The sequence below is a fragment of the Daphnia pulex genome, chromosome 7 (assembly GCF_021134715.1).
Source record: "Daphnia pulex isolate KAP4 chromosome 7, ASM2113471v1".
In the NCBI taxonomy this organism is placed as follows: Eukaryota; Metazoa; Arthropoda; class Branchiopoda; order Diplostraca; family Daphniidae; genus Daphnia; species Daphnia pulex.
Window position 1 is genome coordinate 552,924 of NC_060023.1, and position 21,453 is coordinate 574,376.

The following is a 21,453-nucleotide window of genomic DNA, read 5'->3' on the forward strand; positions in this document are numbered from 1 at the left end:
GGTGGGTTGGGGTAGTGTGGTGGGTTGGGGTATTTGGAGTAGTGTGGTGGGTTGGGGTAGTGTGGTGGGTTGGGGTAGTGTGGTGGGTTGGGGTAGTTGGAGTAGTGTGGTAGGTTGGCGTAGTGTGGTGGGTTGGGGTAGTGTGGTGGGTTGGGGTAGTCGGAGTAGTGTGGTAGGTTGGGGTAGTGTGGTGGGTTGGGGTAGTGTGGTGGGTTGGGGTAGTGTGGTGGGTTGGGGTAGTGTGGTGGGTTGGGGTAGTGTGGTGGGTTGGGGTAGTTGGAGTAGTGTGGTAGGTTGGCGTAGTGTGGTGGGTTGGGGTAGTGTGGTGGGTTGGGGTAGTTGGAGTAGTGTGGTAGGTTTCGGTAGTTTTGTGGGTTGGGGTAGTTGGAGTAGTGTGGTAGGTTGGGGTAGTGTGGTGGGTTGGGGTAGTTGGAGTAGTGTGGTGGGTTGGGGTAGTTGGATAGGTGCTGTGGTGGGTTGGGGTAGTTTTGTGGGTTGGGGTAGTTGGAGTAGTGTGGTGGGTTGGGGTAGTTTGGTGGGTTGGGGTAGTGTGGTGGGTTGGGGTAGTGTGGTGGGTTGGGGTAGTTGGAGTAGTGTGGTAGGTTGGAGTAGTGTGGTGGGTTGGGGTAGTGTGGTGGGTTGGGGTAGTTGGAGTAGTGTGGTAGGTTGGAGTAGTGTGGTGGGTTGGGGTAGTGTGGTGGGTTGGGGTAGTTGGAGTAGTGTGGTAGGTTTGGGTAGTTTTGTGGGTTGGGGTAGTTGGAGTAGTGTGGTGGGTTGGGGTAGTTGGGGTAGTGTGGTGGGTTGGGGTAGTGTGGTGGGTTGGGGTAGTCGGAGTAGTGTGGTAGGTTGGGGTAGTGTGGTGGGTTGGGGTAGTGTGGTGGGTTGGGGTAGTGTGGTGGGTTGGGGTAGTGTGGTGGGTTGGGGTAGTGTGGTGGGTTGGGGTAGTTGGAGTAGTGTGGTAGGTTGGCGTAGTGTGGTGGGTTGGGGTAGTGTGGTGGGTTGGGGTAGTTGGAGTAGTGTGGTAGGTTTGGGTAGTTTTGTGGGTTGGGGTAGTTGGAGTAGTGTGGTAGGTTGGGGTAGTGTGGTGGGTTGGGGTAGTTGGAGTAGTGTGGTGGGTTGGGGTAGTTGGATAGGTGCTGTGGTGGGTTGGGGTAGTTTTGTGGGTTGGGGTAGTTGGAGTAGTGTGGTGGGTTGGGGTAGTTTGGTGGGTTGGGGTAGTGTGGTGGGTTGGGGTAGTTGGAGTAGTGTGGTAGGTTGGAGTAGTGTGGTGGGTTGGGGTAGTGTGGTGGGTTGGGGTAGTTGGAGTAGTGTGGTAGGTTGGAGTAGTGTGGTGGGTTGGGGTAGTGTGGTGGGTTGGGGTAGTTGGAGTAGTGTGGTAGGTTTGGGTAGTTTTGTGGGTTGGGGTAGTTGGAGTAGTGTGGTGGGTTGGGGTAGTTGGGGTAGTGTGGTGGGTTGGGGTAGTTGGGGTAGTGTGGTAAGTTGGGGTAGTGTGGTGGGTTGGGGTAGTGTGGTGGGTTGGGGTAGTGTGGTGGGTTGGGGTAGATGGAGTAGTGTGGTGGGTTGGGGTAGTTGGATAGGTGCTGTGGTGGGTTGGGGTAGTTTTGTGGGTTGGGGTAGTTGGAGAAGTGTGGTGGGTTGGGGTAGTTTTGTGGGTTGGGGTAGTTGGAGTAGTGTGGTGGGTTGGGGTAGTTTTGTGGGTTGGGGTAGTTGGAGTAGTGTGGTGGGTTGGGGTAGTTTGGTGGGTTGGGGTAGTTGGAGTAGTGTGGTGGGTTGGGGTAGTTGGGTAGGTGTGGTGGGTTGGGGGAGTAGTATATGTTGGTGGAGGTGGACAGGTAGGACATGGAGGTTTAGTGTGTGGTGACGTCACAGGTGGATAACAATTGGTAGGGCAATCGAAAATGCAACTGGAACAACGGGGATCGATAAGTGCATCGCCGCTGCCTTCCAACTTTGATGTCAAGTTCCCATCTTCTTTCAATAGCGACGTCTAATACAATTAAAAAATAATTCAATTAAAAATCGACGCCATCACATTCCAATCGTCCAATATTTCATTACGTGCTGCGCTATCAAATGGTAATTGTAAATGTTTCTAGATCTCGCTTCAGCTGCCATCATGGCTCCGCTCCTCCTTTGGTTATTATTATTTCCGTTAATATTCGACCATCTTATCCGCGGGTTTTTACTCCGGCCAGCCGTTGCCGGAACCACGGCGATGGCGGCCATCACCAGCACCGCCATCAACATCACGCAATGGAACGAAATCTGCTTATTAACAACATCAATTCCATTTCAACCCAATCAATAAGCTAAGAAAATGCTGTGATTTAATAATCAAATTAAATAATACCTGATTCATTTGGATGATTCAATTAATTGAACTGATGTTCTTCTTCTTGAATTCAAACAATTGAAACAACTAGGAGGAGATGCAACAGGTGAGTGCGATAGATTCACTCGGTCCAGCATCTCTTATTTATATACACCTGCTGGCAGGATGAGCTGTTGAAAGCCCAGGAGCTGTTGAGGATATATCGATAAATAACAGACCAGCATGTGGCAATCAAAGCGGAGAAGAATATAGTCACACACAACTGAGATGGGACCCGAATTTCCGTCTGTCCATTCGTCACTGTCACCTTGGCAAATGCAGTTGATGACGCAACAGCAGCACATCGTTAATTGATAGTCTATACCAGCAGCACCCAGGGCCTTGTAGATTAATTGAAGAGCTCTAATATATATAGAATCGTATTGAATGGCCTCCTATCAATTCATATTTACTCACGAGCGTACCTCTTCAGGGTAATAAGCGTTCAGCTGATTGGCATTTGCATCTTTCTTTTATTGCATGTAGCAACAGTTTCGTTCAAAATGGTCAAGGAGAATCACTCACGCCCGGCTTATAATGCAATCAAGGTTAATGTATTCCGTGTTTGAATATTATTACGACGTGTACTACGTTTGTGTTTGTTTTTGTTGGATGAATATCAAATGAAGAGTCGTGACCCGAGCGCTATTCAGAGTGCACCAAACTGATCTGCATCCGGTTATTTCTATATAATGACGCAATAATCATTTCTGATTTTCACATCAAATTCAGCACGTCAAGCTTTTTTCCTTTCATCTATAAATTTCTATACAATTATTAATTGGGCAGCAGATATTTGAATGGTTATCCATATGAGTGTAAATATTCATAAATGACATTCATTTGGATGACGCAATTCTTTTCTTAATGGAACCAAAAGATATAATTTAGAAAATTGGCCTTTCTACTTTTCGTGATGAAAAGTTAAAAGCTTTTTCAAATACCAGATTTTTTTTCCCAACAATTGTTTATTCATTTCCCAATTACCGAATACACAATTCTAGAATAGATATCATCAACTCCTCCACCAAATTCAATGTTTAATAAGTATAATTAAAACCCAAAAACATTTACGCGGAAGTCCAAGTTGGATATACGTCAAAAGTTGCTCTATTTAGCGGTTCCGGTGCGGATGCTTCCGGTAATGTCCAATCCGACGCAAATGTTGAGGAAAATGCCAATCAGGGCTCGGCTGGGGATGTAACCGCAGACGTAATGCGACGGCGACGGAACGGACGACGCCCAGGCGCCGCCGGAACCGAAAGCTTTTTTCAAAATGCAAGTTCCGCCTTGATGATTGGCGATGTAAGTGAAGTGGCTGCACCTCAAATCGACGGCGCAACGGGCAGCGCATTCCAACGGCGTCGCGACGCAGGTGAGCGTGTAAAGATCGTGATCGCAGAAATCACAATTGGTGCTGTAGGTGATGGACGGGAGGTTGGAGAATTTAGTCGTCGTCGGTTGGTGGTCAGGTGGGCAGGTGTCATGGCAATCGTGACACGGGGGTTCGGTAACGGGATAAGGAGTTGTGTAATACGACCCACAAGTGGGTGGACAGTCATCGGAGCAAGTGGCGCAACGAGGATCAGTTAGACGCTTGTCGATGTTTCCCGGGATTTTTTCTTGTTTGGCCACCACCTGAATTTTTAAACGATATTGCGTCATCATCAATTTTATTTTCTGAAATGAAATTGATTATCTTATATACGTGTCTGCCATTGAAAATGGCCTTTGGCGAGGCTTCGGCTGATACCAAAACAGCAATGGCCAACAGACACAATGGCATCAATTCCTGTTGAAAAATAAAAGATCAAATGTTAATTGCAAACATGTGCATAATATTAATTAATAAAATTTACCATCATATTCAACATTTTCAATTAATTTTCTGAGGTTTGGGATAGTTAAGACAAGTGAACAAGTGACTGGAAGAAGCAGCAGGAGACGAATGATTTGCTTAGCTCAGCATCCCTTATTTATATACCTATAGACCCTATAACATTAATAGAATGTCCATTAATAATGTCATTGCCAATTTTTAAAATCTATTCACCGCCACCAGCATAAAACGTGCCGCGATATTGTTTCCCCATTTTTCAGAAATGTCCACCGCCAATTGAGTGGACAATCAAATTTCATTACCTGCATTATTCACCAGACTGGCAATTTAAAATCATATCAATCATTATTGAAGACATATAAAGACTTTCCCTTTTCATTGAGCAATCCCATCAGCACAAGTTTAACCTTGTAGACTCAAGGATATCCTGTAGTTATAATCATAGCATAAAAATAAATTCTAAATTCAAAGATGGTCTTATTTTAATCGATTTTTATTCGTGATAGACGTTTGTATAATACAATTGTGAATTTTAAGTTAGAATAGAAGTTAAATCTAATGCTGATAAGAGAGCCAGCCACAGCATGGTAGTGACGGCCGGCTGCTTCATCTGGACGGCCGTGTTACTCATCTGGGCCGTCGTGTTCTGGATCCAAGTGGCGAACGAACTGACCCGCGTGAATCCGTTGGGGTAACCCTTTTCGCAGCCCAAATTGGAGCCGAACGAAACGATCCCGATCTGTTTCCAACTGCCGTCGGCCATTTCCAAATGCATCGGACCGCCGCTGTCGCCCTGATTATGACAAATTAATTTTGTTTCAGTCAAAGATTCAATTGATTAGATTATTTAAAATGATACGTTGCAGGTGCCGTGGTGATTGGTCGTGCTGGTGCACATCATGTCGTCGGTGATGAGGCTATCGTACTGCTCGTAACACTCCTGGTTCGTGATCACCTCGGCGGACGTTTTGCGAAGGACTGAACTCGTGCCGCCACCTTCTGCATTTAAATGAATTGTAATTCTAAGTTTAATTATGAATTAATTTGAATCATTTGTTTTACCGTCACTGTATAGACCCCATCCGGTGAGAACGACAGTTTCACCCACGTAATCGTTGAGGGACTCGGACGGGCTGTCCAAACAAATCGGCCGGACGTAATCTAAAATGTTTATTACAATTATAATTATTGCACAATCAAGATTATAATTAATATACCTGAAAAGTCGATGGATTGCGGAAGCCGGATGAGACCAATGTCACCTTGAAGAGTGTTGGAGTCCCAATCAGGATGGATGTAGTAATCGCGGCTCCTGTAATTTTCCTGGTGGATTTCTTGGTCGTCGTCGACATTGTGGGCCCCCAAAGTGACGTGAACGATAGCGACACTTGGACATTGAACATATGTTACGTCATTAATTATTCGAATTAAATCAAAAAGAATTTGAAGTTACTTTTCTAGACAGTGGGCGGCGGTTAGGATCCACCTGTCGCTGATCAAACTGCCGCCACAAGAGAAGAGTTGATGATTGGCTTTTTCCAGGACGAGAAACACCTGCCACGGGAACTCGTTGGGGGCCGTCTCCACTCCGCCGACGATCCTCATCCAGGAATTGTCATCCGGCGGATTGCCCACACCACAAACTCTGTCGACATCTGTCAAACAATTTTAGAACGATAAACACACAAACATAAAATTAGATTAATTATTATTTAATTAATTTTTATTTGATTAATTGTTATTTGATTAATTATTATTTGATTAATTGTTATTTGATTAATTATTATTTTATTAATCGAAATTACCGTCAATGAATCCGATGCGGATGTCTCTTCTCAATCTGGAAGGTGGTCGAATTCCGTTGTGCGGATTAAGATTCCGCCTTGGCCAATTGTTCGGGTTTCTGATCAACGCCGAAATCAATTTGGAATTGTGTTTGACTACTACGGGCTGGATGCAATCGGCCGGATGGAATAAGAACAGAGTCAGCACAATTCCGAACAGAATCCAGCAGACGAATTTTCCAACACGTTCCATAACGTTGGAAAAGAAAAATAAACTCTACACTCCCGTGTGCAACTTCTATACATGTTAAAAGTCGTTTTATCGTTCACACACTGATTATGTAAATGCCCAGGTGTCAAACATTTCAACATCAGGATCATAAATTTAAAAAAGTGTTCCATTTTCTCGCCCGTCTTATCCGCGCTCGCTAATCAGGCCCGTTCTATATATTTGTAAAAATGGAAAAGGCCAAATCACGCACCCCCACACCTTACCCATTTATGACGTCAAAGAGAATTCAGGTGTTATCTAGCAATCCAATATACACGGATGTTGATGCTAGACAAATAATGGGATCATTCACTTATCTGATTTTATCATTCAGACTTAGGCCGTTCTATTACATGCCGGACGTTTGCTTTATTCAGGTTAATTATTTAAGTTACGTAACTCTACTATAAAACTAAATGATGTAACCCCCATCTCTTTGTTGCGAAGCAAAATGCCTCCAGGACTAAAAACTAAAAACTAAAAAATTACGTAACCCACCCACAATGTTACAAAAAGGCCTTGACTTAAAACTAAAGTTTATTTCCTGCCCATTTAGAAATTTGAAATAATTAAAAAAAAATAATAATTGATGAATGAAAAAGTGTTTCAGCGACGGACGACTCCGGTTATGTCCATCCCCACGCAAATGTTGAGGAATACATCGACCAAGGCTCGACTAGGAATGTATCCGCATATGTAAGGCGACGGGGCCTTGACGGATGAGGCCCAGGAGCCTCCGGAGCCGAAGGCGCTTTTCAGCCGGCAAGTCCCGCGGTTTAAAATGCCAATGTACGTGAAATGGCTGCAGAGCCGGTCGCCGGCGCACAGGGCGGCGCAAGCGAAGGCGTTGGGGATGCACGTCACAGTGTAGAGGGCGTGGTCGCAGAAATCGCAATTGGTGCTGTAGGTGACGGACGGAATATTCCGATTGGTGGTCGGCGGAATGACGCACTTTGCTTCCGATTTGGCCAAATCGTCGGAAGTGGTTTTCACTTCCGGTAGTTCTTCCGGATTGACTTCCGCTCTGACGTCATCGCCGGTAGCTACCAACAAGAAGAGCAACCACCAGCACAACTGAAACCAAATGTACTGTCCATTTAACTAATAGATTTAATTCTTATTTGAAATATGTTATACCTTACTCATCTTTTCTTTTCTTCTATAGTTAATTCAGGAAGTTAAATCAGACAGTCGACTCGGATCAAAGAAGTAGCCACGAATGATACCTGGATGTCCTTTGCCAACTTGTCTTATTTATACACACTATAGGGTCCGTGCGGAATCCGGATTGCTGAAACCGTCTTTTTATATATACCATATGGTCCAATTGCATGCTGTGCAATATTCTGTCGAATTAGGTAGTTGTAGTAAATTCTGATTTTGGCCTTGGTGGATGTTATACACATTTGACGTTTTCATTTGGTCATTGCGAAAGGGATGACGATCAATTCAATCAGACCAATGGCGTTTCATTTGGCAGTGTATACGTGTGTGAACCAATTCTCTTATAGTTTCCGTGAAAGCATTCCAGTATACACCGAGGTCGACTCCGGTTCTGGAACAGATTAAAAGTCTGAATCAACATCGAAGTGCACCAATGGACCCGACGAGATTTCGGAATTCAATTAGTCGTTCATCACTGACATAGACATGATGTCCGAATATTTGACTTTCATGATTGACAGCTCCATCTACCGCACATTATAATAATACCTTTCATGGCAATGAATCATCGCTCGATTGCTGGGCTCTATATAAATCTATTTATAAGCTAAAAAACCAAACTTGTTACTTTTAATTAACTATATACTTGCATTTTTAGAATTTTTCATTATTCCTGTAGAAGTAATTATCTGGAGATTTTAATTTTTTATCGAATCGATTTTTAATCATTTGTTTCATTTCTATCGATATCTTATTCTTAATCATGCAAATTAGAAGACAAGTGTCGTCTGCTTAGATTTCTTTCTCTTTCCGTGTGCCATGTGTCCATGTTGGAAAAGAGACTCCATGGCGGTTTCCGGCTGCCGGCTGGGTGTTACGACTTACCACTCGCCATGCTCTCCACACCATGCTGTTTGCAGGTAGTTAATAAAACCAAGAATGATTATGGGGTCTTAATTAGCAGAGTTAATCTTGTCAAGTTACTTTCTGACTAGCATTTATCATGTGAAAGCCACCTTTCGATGCTTGGATGCTTTGTTTGCATTATGGTAACCTTTTCCTTTGTGCAGATAATGAGGCCTGAGCCAGCTATCGTAACAACACAGCATGCCAGTTCTGGCTCATGCTGGTATCACAATTTCAGTGTCAGCGTTTGGGTAAATGATTGATTTGTGTTACTACTTTGATTGCTGTGACCTGCTAAATATTTTATGATGATTCGTGACTTTTTTTTCTGCAAATGTTTTTCGTAAACCAATTTTTCATATAGACTATAACAGCATCCTGTTCCACTGGAGAATAAACTGTTCGATGTCGGTCGAGTTCTTCCCCTTTGTTATCAAGAATGTCCTGTGGGTGTATTCACGAGGACCCCCCTTTTGCAGATCCTGCCTGGTGGATTCAACTTTATACTGGGAATGGAGTGTTGACTGCAGATGCCTAGCTGTATTTCCCAGGCTTAATTAAAGGTAGGACAAATCTATCTGTAATCTTCCTATCTGAACTGTTTGGTGTTGTAGTGCGATTAATCCTGAGCTAGGCACTTGACTTGAACTTCTCTTGCCACTTTTTACTAAGCAACTGACATTCACTATAATCGAATCGACCAGACTCTAATTAAATCATTTAAATATCGAGTTAAAGAATTTGAATAGGTTTATTGTTATTCACTTTTCGCCAAGTCAAAAATCATAAATCAATAGAGCCATTGGTTTGTTTTTTGGGCCAGCAAAAAGCGAAATGAAACTGAAATTTAGCTTCCAATTCATAGCGTCCAGATAACGATCTAAAAATCTATTATAGAATATAATATTACGCATTCAAACATTTCAACCGGGGAAAGCTTCCAACAAGTTCGGTTGCCTCATTCAAAATCCACGACTGGGGCGATTTTTTCGACAACTGCGTCATCATCATCGGCAGCCACTTCGACTTCATCTTCAACGGGATGCTGGCAGGGAGGGCATACTGGATGAGGGTAACAGACGGTGGGGCACGGCTTACGAGTTGTGGGCTTAGTTTTCTTGGTAGGGTGAGTGGGTTTAGTGGTTGGCTTGGTTTTCTTGGTAGGGTGAGTGGGTTTAGTGGGTTTAGTTGTTGGCTTGGTTTTCTTGGTGGGGTGAGTGGGTTTAGTGGTTGGCTTGGTTTTCTTGGTGGGGTGAGTGGGTTTAGTGGTAGGTTTAGTGTGATGGGGTGTGGTCTTAGTAGGGCAGGTAAGACATCGGTCATCCTCAACGTCTGTCGCCAGTGTTACTGACTCATCTTCTAAAGGTGAAGGTGTGGTAAGACCATCTTCCATCATATCCGCCAACTGAATCATTAAAAAAAAAAGGAAAATGGTAAATATTTCAAATCAAATTCTATGGAATGTGTGATGGAATTTATATGTACGTCGATGGACAGGAACTGGGGCTCGTCGACGGGTGCTGCTTCCGAATGGAATGGCATTTGAGCGATGAAAAGAGCCGCTCCGATCATCAGGGCGAAAATTGACAGACCCTGCGCCATACAAGATGAAATTCTATTTTCAATTTCAATTAAAAGTTATGAGCCTTTTTACCTTGTTCATTTTTAGGTTTTTCTTGGGGAATTCTTTTGAGGAGCGACTGGAAACTTTGACTACCAACTGGAGGAGAAGACGGCGAATTGATAGAGATCAACTCGAGTACTTCTGGTTTATATAGGTGCACAATTTGAATTGTTGCGTAGCCAATGTCACGTGATTTTCCTTTGCGAAACGACGAAGCGTCATCGTTGGCTGCTGTCGCAAGTCAATCGATCCTGCTGTGCATTCCATTCCCAAATCAGCTCGGGATAATTGAGACATTCTGGGGTACGAACAAGACAATTATAGATTCGTTGCCAAACACTTGATGGCAACACTCGCATTCCAGCATTACAATTAACGTTCGATTCAGGTGTAGCAACTTATATTAATTTGATATGCTGAACACTCTGCTAGGGTTACATTGGTAGTTATCCTTTTTTCTTTCACGCAAGGGAAAATTTCGTGAATATCTTATCAAACTGACTATATAGGCTCGATATTGTAGATGATGTGCAATTGGGTCGTTCATCTTGTCGATTGTTCCTGGTGGACATTTCCATTAATACGTACGGAAAGACACCGTTGAAAGTTTCATGGCCAAATATTGCTAAACGAGATACAGCCCGAAATCAACATTGTCATATGAATTTACTTTACGTGATTTCCCCATCAACTGTCATGCATTATAATTATTTAGTCTATGCACTTTTATTACTTTTTGAGCAAAGGAAAATCAAAAATAAGAATTTGATATTATATTCCGTTTATTCTCTTTGACACAACAAATCCTTCACATCAGAATTATAGTAACAAAGACTAAACCCTCCACCAGTTAAAATCCTGTCCAGTTCAAATTCTAATCATTTTCCAGCAGGTTTTACTTTTTACCCAAGAGACCACCGAGACCGAGGCCAAGATCGAGACCGAGGCAGATGGAAATGAGAGCATTGGGATTGCAGGATCGTTTGGGGATGTGACCGCAAACGATGTGAGACGACGGCGGAGTGGGAACGGACCAGGTGCCGCCCGATCCCGGCTGACTGCACAGCGTGCAAGTACCTCCGCCGACGTTGGGATTGTACGTGAAGTGGGTGCACCTGGGATCGCTGCTGCAGATGGTGTTGCCGCACACCAAGGCGCTGGCCACGTTGATCCGGACGTAGAGGACCAAGCCGAGGAACATCCGGTTGTTGGTGTAGACGCAGTCCTCAGAGTTGTGCTGGGACGTCGATGGAAGGGCCTGCTTGGCTGCCAGATCGACCACCGATGTACTGTCCGCCGATGGATCGACCACCGATGTGCTGGCCGCCGATGGATCAATCACTTCCGGCTCCTGTTCGAACGAAGGGACTTGACGGCGTTCACGGGAGAAATCCATGGGCTCCTCATCCATCAGCAGAGTGTTGGCGGAAGCGATCGCCAGTATCAGGACAAGGAAGTAATTCTGTATACAAATTATCAATTAGATTTAACTAAATTTAGAATTGAGTGTGTTTTAGTATATAGGATTTTTACCTGCATGTTGGAGATTGTTCGGCTGTGTGAGACTGTGTCTTTCTAATGGCCAAAGACTTTGCCTTTATACTTTTGAGAGGAGGAGACGGTATGTATCGATTTGTTTAAATGCATTAACTCCGTATTTTGAAATGAACTTGCATTCGTGCATTTGCTGGCGAAATGCTATGCGTCCAACCTTGGCGTATGGCTTGCACAGTTTCTTTCAGTCTTGCAGCAAACTCTGTAAATGAACTCTGTTTGCCTTAGTAGCCTTTTGTTTTAAAAAGGCATTCAAGGACGTCAGCCAGTTCATTATAGCCTACTGTAATTAATCAATGATAGTCAACGGCTATAGTGCTGGGGAATAAGTGAATTGGTTTTCATCGTCGTTTTTTTTTTTTTTTAATTCGTAGTCAATTTCGAGTTCAGCCCATGTCTCATCAATCATTTTCACCGTGTCTAATAGTTTCATTTATTTCTCTTTCCAACTTGATCAAGGTCCAATGCAATGTCAATTGAGGAGAGTTGATATAGTTAATATTTTTTTAGTTTTTTACTCTTTCAATTTAACACGATTTGATATCTCAAACTCTGTCCAACATATAACAAAGGAAAAAGACCGTTTCGTTCTAAAGTTTAGATTTGAATAATTGTATAATTGTATGATGAGAGCCACGAATAATAATGAAAGCAATTTCAGTTTTGTTTCCAACATAAGAATTTGTATTCCCCGCCAATTTCGGCATCAACAAATGTCCTTAAACCATTTTAGAATTCAACTTTTGACGGCAGCTCGTGTCTAATTATTATCGTTTCCATGCAGGTGACGACAACAAATTTACAAGATGCCCAGATTCAAGCCGAGGCAGAGTGACAGGAGCGATCCGGCACCGCAGGATCGTTTGGGAATGTGCCCGCAAACGGATCCGACGGAAGTCGGAGTCGTGGTGGCCCATCCGCCGCCAGTTCCGGGCGCTTTGTGCAGGATGCACTGGCCGGTGACTGGATTGTGGGTGAAGTGGGTGCACTGGGCGTCGCCGGCGCAGACGTCGTTTCCGCACACGACCGGATCCAGGATGTTTAGGACGACGTACAATTGCAATCCGATGAAGGCGCAGTTGTTGTTGTAGACGCACTGTGGAGAATTGGGCAGCAGACCGCCCAGGACTCCGCCCAAAAGTCCGCCCACCTGTTTGGTGCTTCCGCTTTCCGGTTTGGAATCGACGCTGTTGTCCGCCAATTGCGACGCCAATGTCTTGACTTCAGGTGCCTTTTTATAAGTTTTCCGGAATAATTCAATTAATTCTTTTATTATTAGAAATTAGATTTGTTACCTGAACTCGAGTTAGAGACGTGGATTGAATGTTGGCGCCGTTGATGACCGGAACGTTGGGAGTGAGGGGTGTGGCTGCCTGACGGCGGATGCGTTGGTCGGTCCTGTAATTAGCGACGGATTTCACCGGTGCGGATGAATCGCTCTTGACAGCATCGGCGTCTTTGTTGCCGGTGGCATCCAGAGTTGCCGATGCGACGGCCATCAGCATCAGAGCAATGAAATATTTCTGCCGGTAACAACGAATTAATTTTAATTAGATTCATTAGGGAAATAGTTTTACCTGCATGTTGGCTATTGATGCACTGAGATTGTCAACTGCAAGAGTCAGCGGTGTGTGTTTCATTTGTCCGATTGGTGGTGTCTTTTATATCGTTGGAATATCGACGCCAGCGGCCATTTCAACTTTGATATTGACTGTGGGAATATTCAAAGTCAAGGGCTTGACAGAAATATTTCCAGACGAGGGCCTTGTCGATTTCTAACGTTTGTTTGAGAAAGAATGATTTCGAAGTAATTTTCTATTATTATCTCGGGATTTTAGAGGGTCAGTTGATGGATCAATCTGCATTGGAATTATTGTTACCTAACGAGCAAAAGAAAATGCTATTTGAATAGTGAAGCTTCATTCTTGCATCTATGGTCTTGCCCATTAAGAGAAAATTCCTTAAATGTTTTATGGTTAATTCAATTGTGCCGATTGATTGGTGTATCTTTTAGTTGGCAGCCCATCGCAGATGTCACGTTCAAGTTGCGATTATCGATTCTTTTATACGAAAGCATATTGTGGCCCAAAATTCATTTCCGGTTTTCCCAATTTGGCAATTTCCTTACTTCCTATTATTATCATTCCTGTTTGAATCTAATACGTAATGCTGTCTAATTAGATAGATTACTCGATTTCCATTCTGAAATATTATTTTATCAATTGAAATTGTTGTTTCACTTTTTAAACCAAAAAGAACACAAAACATTCAACTTTCTAAAAAAAGTAAATCAAGATTTCTATCACTTGATAATTTTAGAATCTTCTACTGTTTTATGCTCTCTAACATCAAACGATAAACAAAAATGATTTTTAATATCCATCGTACTTTTATTGCCTTTTCTTTAGGGTATTCCACACATACAAAATTGCCGAGCTTCAATCGGAGTTAACTATAATCCACTATTGACCGACACGAAAGAAACCCACAGGGACCAGAACACAAACCAGAAAGAAATGAAAAAGACGAATCTAATCACACTACAATGGACGCTGTAATATCTGCCGAGGACGTCGTTGCTGCTGGAACCGCCGGATTCGTTTTTGGTCGTCTTCGATCCTCCTTTTTACTTGCCGAGGTCGATATCCACATCCAGGCAGACTCCGATCAGAGTGGGATGAGGCTTGAGGCAGGGAGGCTTTGTCGGGCAGGTGGTACAAGGAGGCTTGGTAGGATGGGTAGGATGGGTAGGATGGGTAGGATGGGTAGGACAAGTGTGACAAGGTGGCTTGGTAGGGCAAGTGGGGCAAGGGGGATGTGTGGGGCAAGTAGGACAAGTTGGGCAATGGTGAGGAGGGCAAGTGTGTGGGGGTGGACAGGTAATTGGAGGTGGGCAGGTGGGGCAAGTGGGTTTGGGTGGGCACGTGGGGCAAGTGGGTCTGGGTGGGCAGGTAGGGCAGTGATAAGGATGATGGTGGTGATTGTAATGGGGAGGAGTAGGCTTAACACAACTGGGAGGGCAATGAGGGTGGCAATTGACGCATTTAAATTCAGCAGCGTCGCTGGCGGCTTTATCGTCGACTACGGCCGTTTCGTCCGCTATGCCCAACATTGCAGCCTGTCTCACAAATAATTGTTATTCATAATAGATCAAGACTTGAATGAATAAAAGATAATTAATTTTACTTCATTTGATTCTTCTTGGGCCAGCACACAGGCGGTGGCGGCCATCATCAGAGCCAAGATCGACAGTCCCTAAACACACACAGCGGTATGAATTTCAAAATTTTATTTAAATGAATTGAATTAGATTTTATATTACCTTCATTTTTTTTAAGTTTTCTTGGGAGAAATAATCAAGACGACTGGAGGAGGAGGAGGCTAGTGGACGGATGGATTCGATTAGACTCCGGTGTCTTATTTATACGTCGCAGCTACAGTGGATTTGACCATTGCAAAGTATTTGCATATTAGCTAAGTATAGCACATACAGCATTTTAAATTGAAGGCAGCAATCTAACACGCTGACTAAAAAGGGACTTTTGCAACGTTAATTTATTTGATTGCGTGGTTATGTCGATATGCCAAATATTAGCCAATGTTGCTATTGCTTATATGTGGCAATAAGCACGCTGTTACCACTCGCTAAAATGTCGAATTTTGGGGGGAGAGGGCCGTGATTTTTGTGACAGAATATGAGGGGGGGGGGGTATGAAAAATGGTTAGTCACGACCACATTTTTCTCTAACCTTGAAGAATTTTCCCGATTCTTATTCTCTCCCGTTCTCCGACTTAAGTAAAATCATTTGATGGCCAAGGACAAATTGAGACAGGGGATGGGCGATTCAAAATTGTATTTTCTATGGGGTTTTATGGTTTCATTTTGAAAAAAATATGTTGTCAATTGTCGGATGCAAACGCACCTGCTATCCCTACCCAGACTAAATGAAACTAAATGTGTTTTTTTTTGTTTGTTTTTTTTCCCCATTTTTTCAAAATAGAACGCAGATGGCGGACCATCTACTGGCTCTTATCGCTTCGTTATCATGGCCTGTCCATGTGTTACTAGGTGTTACTGTTCCTGTCAAATGGAGACAAATTTGCTGTGATGCCCAGGCCATTTGCGCCGAATAACATGCTGGGACACGGAATGACGATACGCTACACGTTTAGCTACGTTCTCAGTCATTTGACATGTTCTTGGTATACCAGACAGTCTGCCCACATATTCACTTATTTGTGCAGGTTTTGTGTAATGGTGCCATTCTATATTTTTTCTCTAGGTTGGATTAATTAAAAAATGGCGTCACTTTGCAATTCGGTCGGTGTCCATTTTTGGACAATTTTGTCGTCGTTGAATTCGAAACGTTTCCGCCTGGGTTACTTCGTCATTACCTGTTTCCTCATCTACTGGATCTATTCGGCCATTGTTTCCAACCAGCAAGTCGTGTCAGTTTGGCTAAATTTCGTTCAAACGAGGAAATTCGACCCATTGATGGCGTCCAATCGGAAAATTGATCGACGGACCTGTTGCCAGTCTCCCGATTATTCGAAAGACATTTGCGGCCGACCCAATTGCACGTCTTGTCCGTCTCCACGTGATTTAAACCAATTGAAGAGCGACGGGCAAAACGCCTTTTTCATCGAAACGTCCGGCAGTGGAGCCCTGAACATCCGCCAGGCCTTCGCCGTCGAGTCGCTGGCCTTTCACAATCCAAATTTGACCATCAACGTCCTTTTCATGGACGACGGACATAAGAAACAAATTAAAAAAAGCAAAGTGCTGACCGAAACGGTCGAAAAGTTAAAATCAAAATACGAAAATATTCAATTCATCGTTGTCGATTTGGACGAGTTCATGGCCGGCACGTCGATGGACAAATGGTTCCACTGCACAGACTGGCGGACAGGGCCGTACCACGTCGCCCATCTCAGCGACGGCCTCCGCTTCTTGACTCTGCACAAGTATGGCGGATATTATTTCGACCTGGACATCATCTCTGTCCGGCCCGTCACTTATTACCGTAATTTTATCACCGCCGCATCGGCCACCAATTTCGCCAACGGCATCATTCACGCAGATTACGGTCATCCCATTACGCAACTGGCCGTCAACGATTTCCCTACCAATTACAAGTAAAAAACCCTTTTCATTTGTTTGTTTTGTTTAAATCATCTTGAAATTCATTTGATTTTAAAATTAAATTTCTTTAGGAAAAACATGTGGACGCACAACGGACCCGATTTGGTGCTGCGGGTCATGAAAATCTTTTGCCAAGAAGAGAATTTTAATGCCATCAACTACGTCAGTTGCCGAGGGTTTGGTGTCCTTCCGACTTCGACATTTTCTCCCATCCACTGGAGCAATTGGCAATCGTTTTTCAGTCAAAGGCCGGCCAATGAAACTGGTGCGCCCAGTTGGATTACCAATCAAGTCGTCGGCGTCCACGTTTGGAACAAATTGAGTTTCAACGAAACGGCCTACAAGAATTCGACGCAGGAATACGTCCTGCTAGTCAGCCACAATTGTCCCGTCATCTACTCCATTGCCCCCGAAACATTTTAATTCGTTCAAGTGAGCTGTAAGGGCTTTAAGTCTAAAGGTCTTTACACAAATTGATTATTTGCATAGAGAGATTTCATTCTTTCAGATTTTTGTTGTTGTGTTCGTTTTGAACTGCGCATCTCGACTAGTTTTATGGTTTTAACGTCGTTATATGTCGTCGTTAATCAAGTACTAGATAGTGCTGCCCTTTTTTATTTGCAGCGAAATCTTTTTGGGCTTTTAGAGCGGCTAGACGGCGACAAGCTTCACTCTTGTGTGGGGATGCACCCAGTTGACACACGTGTGTTTCACGTCTTCTTTCACCTAGTCTCATTTTATACCTTTCAGATATTTCATTAATCGAATATTAATTTGTTATGCTCTTTTGTGTTCGTCGTCGATTGTCGGTGATGGCTGGTTTCATCATCGTCTGCTGTTTCTTCTTCAATTTCGTCATCAAACAACCAAACAACAAAGATCTAACCTTAATTGAGTTTACCGATGATTTTAGTAACGAGACGGGAGCCGACCGCTACATCGTCCCCAACATCATCCACTTTATTCGCTTCAACAAATTCGAACTCAATTTCGTCGATTACGTCGTTTTAAAAGCGGCGATGCGCAACCACAGGCCGGACCATTTTTATTTCCACACCAACATCAAGAACGTGACCTACGACGGCAAGTACTGGGACTGGGTGAGGAAAGACGAGCAACTTTGGTCCCGCATTCGAGTCAAGTACCTCGAAGCTCCGACGGAAATCTTCGGCCAGAAGCTGAGCGACAGATGGCGGTTCCACCACGGGAGCGACATCGGACGCATCCGTGTTCTGATGCAATACGGCGGCATCTACCTGGACAACGACTGCTTCGTCATCCGCTCGCTGGACAAGTACCGCAAATTCGAGTGCGCCCTCAACTGGGACGAGAAGCAATTCATGGGCACCCAAACTCTCATTGCACACAAGAATTCCCGTTTCATCAAACTCTGGCTGGAATCTTACAAGGCCAATTATCATTCGGATCGATGGTATCAATTAATTTTCTATAGCAACTTCTTTCTTTATTCAATTTTGTTGTTGCAGGTACTACAATGCGGGAGAACGGCCAACGACTGAAATCCTGTTGCCGAAACCGCATTTGATCCATCGCGTGAAAAATAATTTCGGGGCTGACACAAGTGTTTCAATGAGTCTCTACAAGAATCTGAAATTTGATTGGCGCCATTTGGATATCATCCATTTGCTCATGAGTCACCGCAGTTACCGTGAGTGATTTGTGATGATGTATAAATTCAAATCCATTTTTATCTTGTAATGAAAATTTGTGTTTTGATGAATTGTTATTACAGTGGATCCCAATTACAACAAGACTCCCGTCTTCGACGAGAACAACATCCGCACTTACGAGTATCCATTTGGAGACATGGTCCGCCAAGTCCTCGACATGCAATCACCTTCTTCTCCTAGTCCATAAATAACCCACCGCGCCAGGTATTAATGTCTATCAAATGCGAGTGGATTATTTGATAAATCGTAAAGTTAATGCGACGATAGTTAGCTTTACAAATAGCAGATTTGATTCGTTATTATTCATTATTCTTTGGGATTACACCGAATTTTATCCGAGTAATTGAGCAATTGTTTTATGAGGGTGGGATTTAGCCACGTAGTCGTACAAAACTAAAGATTGCAGGTATACAATTAACATATTAGAAGCCGTTCTTGTATATATATAACAACCTTGGCCATTTAGACATCTATAACCGGATTATTAAATCTCTGACGAATATGGGCGGGGCCGCCAAAGGATAGGAATGAAGGGGGTCTAGCGAACGTGTCAATTCTTTCAACACAAACCGGGTTCAAAAAGTTTTGTACGACAAAAGTGTCACATCTTTTATCTAATATCCCATCAGGAAGTGCAGCTTTTAAAGAATTTTATTTCGTTTCTTATCGTTCTGGCGTCAATTCAAACTTAAAGTGTCAAATTTGAGTCGGTCAAAATGTAACGAATCTAACGCTGACTAGAGTTTTTAACAGCGGGCCGTCACATACTATAAATATCGTATAATCGTCCCTCGTTACCAAAGGAGACCAATTTCAACTAAATCTATGCACATAATCAAACGACTATTGCCATTGTAAATTCAGCTATAAATAAATGTGAACTTTTGAACGGGTTGAATATAGTTTATTTTTAGCTGGGCGATTGCACTTGCTCTTCAAGCACATGGCCATTTAAGGTGACTATTAGGACCGGGTGATGGGGTCGCCAATGTGATAAGATCAATTTCGCTAGACCCCCATTTTTCTATTAATAGAAACATTTACTCGTTGAATTTAACGTCGAGGAAATTAAAACGAAACCGGTCTCATCTCCGAATCATTTCGGGATGGGCCGTCCTTGATATAAAAACGAAGATCGCCCAGCTTTTGACACGGCAGTCGTTCGAGAGTCAACGACTAAAACAACAACTCGAATTTTCGATTTTCTTCCGCAAATTCTTCCACATCGATTCAAAATGAAGACCTGCTGTCCGTCGATCCTTTTCTTCCTGCTGGCCAGCCTCACGGCCGTCGCCAACGTCTCTGCTGCAACAACAACAGTATACGTCAACAGTTGGCTCAAATTTTCCTTGATCACTTTTGTTGTACAATTTCTAATGTTTACAGGTGACTACGACGATTACGACGACGACCAACGCAGTTTGCGGTAGCATGGCGACGGGCGTCTCTTCCAGCACCCTGACCAACTGCCGACGCCGACGCCAGTACTGGATCGACGTCCCCGCCTACATCGCCTTGAACGACGACGTCGACAACCAACTCGTCCAATATTTCAATCCTACCAGGACTTATCAGTAAGTAGACACCCAATAATTAACTCTAATGTCTTATATAGTTAACTCTTTAAAAAAATCCAATTATTGCTGAAGGGTGGAGCCGACTGTAAGGCCGTTCAAATCCAATCATCAGCCAATCGATTATCAGCCGGCTTATTGGCTGGGATCATTCTTCCCCACACATTCCGATGTGATCCAGCCTTCCGTCGTGTCGGCAACGGACGTCGAGCAGAAGGCTCTGAAAACGGGAATGGCAGCTCTGATTGCCTTGATTAAGAGCGTCCTGGGTTCGATCATACCTACTACGCCTGCCAATTCCTCCGATGTGACAACGACGTCGACGAAAACGGTCACGGTCATCAGCAGCACGAAAACCATTTTCGTTTCCGGCTGCAAGCCCATGCCGTTCCCTTTCTCGACTTGTCAGTAACAAATTTGAATTTCCCGCCATTTTAACTTTTTCTCAAGTAGTTTAAATTTCCCGCTGTTATTTATATATCATGATCTATTGCCATTTAATTATTGATTGAATATCCAGCCCAATTAACCGAGAATACACGGGGACCCAAAATAATTTGGAAACATTTTCTGGTCGAGCGGCAGCAGCTTTTAGAGGATGCCCAGATCCAAGCCGAGGCAGAGCGACAGGAGCGATCCGGCACCGCAGGATCGTTTGGGGATGTGCCCGCAGGTGATGCCACTGTTGTGCGGAGTCGGAGTCGACCAGCCGCCAGTCGATCCGGGGGCTTTGTGCAGGGTGCAGGTGCCTCCGTTGCGGTGCGGGTCGTGAGTGAAATGGGTGCACTGGGTGTCGCCGGCGCAGAGGATGTTTCCGCACGTGAACGGGTCCAGGATGTTGATGATGATGTAGAGCTCCAGGCCGATGAAGGCGCAGTTGTTGTTGTGGATGCAGTGCGGAGAAAACGGAAGCGGAATCGGAAGTCCTCCCTGTCTGGTCAGTGGCGTTGTCGCCGCCGATGTTTCGATTCCATTTTCAGACGTCTGAAATTTAAAAATTTTAAATTTGGCGCGAAAATTTGTTCGTTCAAATTTTAAACCTGAACGCTTTTGACAGACGTCGATTGAATAGCGGCGGCGTCGATGACGGGAACATCAACGGTCGACGTGGTGGAAGGCGAATCTTGACGGCGGAATCGGGACGAATTGATCCGGTAATTCACAGGAGATTTCGATCCTGCTGTCGAATCGACAACCTTGCCGATTGAGTCGGATGAAGCCACAGCGGCCACCAGCACCATCACAGCGATGAAATATTTCTATCCAAATTCAATTGAATATAAGTGGAAATAAAAAATTTGAGGTAAGTGATTATTTTAAGTATTACCTGCATGTTGGCCAAAAGGAACTTGTAATTAAAGTTAATGAGTTATCAGAAAGTCCTTGTCAGCTGCAGGCAGAGTCGAACGATGTCTATATCACTGTACTGGCGAATGCTCTTATTTATATACCATATTGAACGTCAGCCAAAGCGCCGATGGCGTCGAATTTAATTTATGCATTTTGTATTACATTCCGCTGATTTTAGCAC

At 43.8% G+C, this 21,453-nt stretch overlaps 9 protein-coding genes and 1 long non-coding RNA gene across 15 annotated transcripts; 3 read left to right on the top strand and 7 right to left on the bottom strand.

Annotated features, from left to right (window-relative positions):
* Positions 1 to 3,319: 3,319 nt before the first annotated feature.
* On the bottom strand, positions 3,320 to 4,360 carry LOC124196884. 2 transcript variants are annotated; one of them, XM_046592132.1, is made up of 3 exons: positions 4,234 to 4,360; positions 4,080 to 4,163; positions 3,320 to 4,009 (listed from the first exon to the last, which is right to left on the bottom strand). In XM_046592132.1, exons 1-3 carry the CDS (start codon positions 4,243 to 4,245, stop codon positions 3,482 to 3,484), a joined length of 624 nt encoding a protein of 207 aa, XP_046448088.1. In that variant the 5' UTR covers positions 4,246 to 4,360; the 3' UTR covers positions 3,320 to 3,481. The 2 variants fall into 2 exon arrangements, with proteins under 2 accessions (XP_046448088.1, XP_046448087.1); XM_046592131.1 differs by having other exon boundaries at positions 4,231 to 4,332.
* A 326-nt stretch (positions 4,361 to 4,686) lies between these two features.
* Positions 4,687 to 7,519, bottom strand: LOC124196885 (brachyurin-like). Of its 3 annotated transcripts, none has more exons than XM_046592134.1 (7): positions 7,409 to 7,519; positions 6,017 to 7,340; positions 5,665 to 5,866; positions 5,429 to 5,598; positions 5,274 to 5,372; positions 5,071 to 5,210; positions 4,687 to 5,004 (listed from the first exon to the last, which is right to left on the bottom strand). In XM_046592134.1, the coding sequence occupies exons 2-7, from the start codon at positions 6,246 to 6,248 to the stop codon at positions 4,744 to 4,746; spliced, it is 1,104 nt and encodes a 367-aa protein (XP_046448090.1). In that variant the 5' UTR covers positions 6,249 to 7,340; positions 7,409 to 7,519; the 3' UTR covers positions 4,687 to 4,743. The 3 variants fall into 3 exon arrangements, with proteins under 3 accessions (XP_046448090.1, XP_046448089.1, XP_046448092.1); XM_046592133.1 differs by having other exon boundaries at positions 7,404 to 7,514; XM_046592136.1 differs by lacking the exon at positions 7,409 to 7,519 and having other exon boundaries at positions 5,071 to 5,207; positions 6,017 to 6,436.
* Positions 7,520 to 8,253: 734 nt separating this feature from the next.
* LOC124196888 lies at positions 8,254 to 9,075 on the top strand. The gene is made up of 3 exons (XR_006875861.1): positions 8,254 to 8,350; positions 8,501 to 8,587; positions 8,701 to 9,075. It is a non-coding gene; the product is annotated as an uncharacterized LOC124196888 (long non-coding RNA).
* On the bottom strand, positions 9,069 to 10,078 carry LOC124196887 (salivary glue protein Sgs-3-like). Of its 2 annotated transcripts, XM_046592139.1 has the most exons (4): positions 9,991 to 10,076; positions 9,822 to 9,929; positions 9,558 to 9,741; positions 9,069 to 9,479 (listed from the first exon to the last, which is right to left on the bottom strand). In XM_046592139.1, the coding sequence occupies exons 1-4, from the start codon at positions 9,997 to 9,999 to the stop codon at positions 9,295 to 9,297; spliced, it is 486 nt and encodes a 161-aa protein (XP_046448095.1). In that variant the 5' UTR covers positions 10,000 to 10,076; the 3' UTR covers positions 9,069 to 9,294. The 2 variants fall into 2 exon arrangements, with proteins under 2 accessions (XP_046448095.1, XP_046448094.1); XM_046592138.1 differs by having other exon boundaries at positions 9,069 to 9,741; positions 9,991 to 10,078.
* A 646-nt stretch (positions 10,079 to 10,724) lies between these two features.
* LOC124196886 lies at positions 10,725 to 11,604 on the bottom strand. Its single transcript, XM_046592137.1, has 2 exons — positions 11,494 to 11,604; positions 10,725 to 11,422 (listed from the first exon to the last, which is right to left on the bottom strand). Exons 1-2 carry the CDS (start codon positions 11,497 to 11,499, stop codon positions 10,856 to 10,858), a joined length of 573 nt encoding a protein of 190 aa, XP_046448093.1. The 5' UTR covers positions 11,500 to 11,604; the 3' UTR covers positions 10,725 to 10,855.
* A 571-nt stretch (positions 11,605 to 12,175) lies between these two features.
* On the bottom strand, positions 12,176 to 13,195 carry LOC124196890. Its single transcript, XM_046592142.1, has 3 exons — positions 13,092 to 13,195; positions 12,810 to 13,037; positions 12,176 to 12,745 (listed from the first exon to the last, which is right to left on the bottom strand). Exons 1-3 carry the CDS (start codon positions 13,152 to 13,154, stop codon positions 12,314 to 12,316), a joined length of 723 nt encoding a protein of 240 aa, XP_046448098.1. The 5' UTR covers positions 13,155 to 13,195; the 3' UTR covers positions 12,176 to 12,313.
* Positions 13,196 to 14,134: 939 nt separating this feature from the next.
* Positions 14,135 to 14,911, bottom strand: LOC124196891 (extensin-like). Its single transcript, XM_046592144.1, has 3 exons — positions 14,837 to 14,911; positions 14,701 to 14,769; positions 14,135 to 14,632 (listed from the first exon to the last, which is right to left on the bottom strand). Exons 1-3 carry the CDS (start codon positions 14,840 to 14,842, stop codon positions 14,141 to 14,143), a joined length of 567 nt encoding a protein of 188 aa, XP_046448100.1. The 5' UTR covers positions 14,843 to 14,911; the 3' UTR covers positions 14,135 to 14,140.
* Positions 14,632 to 17,161, top strand: LOC124196889 (lactosylceramide 4-alpha-galactosyltransferase-like). 2 transcript variants are annotated; one of them, XM_046592141.1, is made up of 5 exons: positions 14,632 to 14,785; positions 14,853 to 14,973; positions 15,516 to 15,729; positions 15,798 to 16,650; positions 16,729 to 17,161. In XM_046592141.1, exons 4-5 carry the CDS (start codon positions 15,815 to 15,817, stop codon positions 17,078 to 17,080), a joined length of 1,188 nt encoding a protein of 395 aa, XP_046448097.1. In that variant the 5' UTR covers positions 14,632 to 14,785; positions 14,853 to 14,973; positions 15,516 to 15,729; positions 15,798 to 15,814; the 3' UTR covers positions 17,081 to 17,161. The 2 variants fall into 2 exon arrangements, with proteins under 2 accessions (XP_046448097.1, XP_046448096.1); XM_046592140.1 differs by having other exon boundaries at positions 15,516 to 15,717.
* A 195-nt stretch (positions 17,162 to 17,356) lies between these two features.
* Positions 17,357 to 20,478, top strand: LOC124196892. Its single transcript, XM_046592145.1, has 5 exons — positions 17,357 to 18,089; positions 18,145 to 18,326; positions 18,411 to 19,667; positions 19,735 to 19,922; positions 19,998 to 20,478. The coding sequence occupies exons 1-3, from the start codon at positions 17,437 to 17,439 to the stop codon at positions 18,533 to 18,535; spliced, it is 960 nt and encodes a 319-aa protein (XP_046448101.1). The 5' UTR covers positions 17,357 to 17,436; the 3' UTR covers positions 18,536 to 19,667; positions 19,735 to 19,922; positions 19,998 to 20,478.
* Positions 20,392 to 21,342, bottom strand: LOC124196893. Its single transcript, XM_046592146.1, has 3 exons — positions 21,250 to 21,342; positions 20,963 to 21,181; positions 20,392 to 20,906 (listed from the first exon to the last, which is right to left on the bottom strand). The coding sequence occupies exons 1-3, from the start codon at positions 21,253 to 21,255 to the stop codon at positions 20,514 to 20,516; spliced, it is 618 nt and encodes a 205-aa protein (XP_046448102.1). The 5' UTR covers positions 21,256 to 21,342; the 3' UTR covers positions 20,392 to 20,513.
* Between the last annotated feature and the right edge of the window lie 111 nt (positions 21,343 to 21,453).

Coding starts and splice junctions, on each gene's coding strand:
- LOC124196884 (XM_046592131.1), bottom strand. Junction 4,010..4,079: donor CCATTTTCAATGGCAGACAC/GTATATAAGATA, acceptor TTAAAAATTCAG/GTGGTGGCCAAACAAGAAAA.
- LOC124196893 (XM_046592146.1), bottom strand. Junction 20,907..20,962: donor CGTCTGTCAAAAGCGTTCAG/GTTTAAAATTTG, acceptor TTTAAATTTCAG/ACGTCTGAAAATGGAATCGA.
- LOC124196887 (XM_046592138.1), bottom strand. Junction 9,742..9,821: donor CCCAGTTCCTGTCCATCGAC/GTACATATAAAT, acceptor TTAATGATTCAG/TTGGCGGATATGATGGAAGA.
- LOC124196885 (XM_046592134.1), bottom strand. CDS start 6,248: ATGGAACGTGTTGGAAAATTCGTCTGCTGGATTCTGTTCGGAATTGTG. Junction 5,867..6,016: donor CCGCATCGGATTCATTGACG/GTAATTTCGATT, acceptor ATTGTTTGACAG/ATGTCGACAGAGTTTGTGGT. Junction 5,005..5,070: donor ATCACCACGGCACCTGCAAC/GTATCATTTTAA, acceptor TGTCATAATCAG/GGCGACAGCGGCGGTCCGAT.
- LOC124196892 (XM_046592145.1), top strand. CDS start 17,437: ATGCTCTTTTGTGTTCGTCGTCGATTGTCGGTGATGGCTGGTTTCATC. Junction 18,090..18,144: donor AATTATCATTCGGATCGATG/GTATCAATTAAT, acceptor TTGTTGTTGCAG/GTACTACAATGCGGGAGAAC. Junction 18,327..18,410: donor CATGAGTCACCGCAGTTACC/GTGAGTGATTTG, acceptor TTGTTATTACAG/TGGATCCCAATTACAACAAG.
- LOC124196891 (XM_046592144.1), bottom strand. Junction 14,633..14,700: donor CCCAAGAAGAATCAAATGAA/GTAAAATTAATT, acceptor TTTGTGAGACAG/GCTGCAATGTTGGGCATAGC.
- LOC124196890 (XM_046592142.1), bottom strand. CDS start 13,154: ATGAAACACACACCGCTGACTCTTGCAGTTGACAATCTCAGTGCATCA. Junction 13,038..13,091: donor CATCAATAGCCAACATGCAG/GTAAAACTATTT, acceptor TGTTACCGGCAG/AAATATTTCATTGCTCTGAT. Junction 12,746..12,809: donor CGTCTCTAACTCGAGTTCAG/GTAACAAATCTA, acceptor ACTTATAAAAAG/GCACCTGAAGTCAAGACATT.
- LOC124196889 (XM_046592141.1), top strand. CDS start 15,815: ATGGCGTCACTTTGCAATTCGGTCGGTGTCCATTTTTGGACAATTTTG. Junction 16,651..16,728: donor GATTTCCCTACCAATTACAA/GTAAAAAACCCT, acceptor AAATTTCTTTAG/GAAAAACATGTGGACGCACA.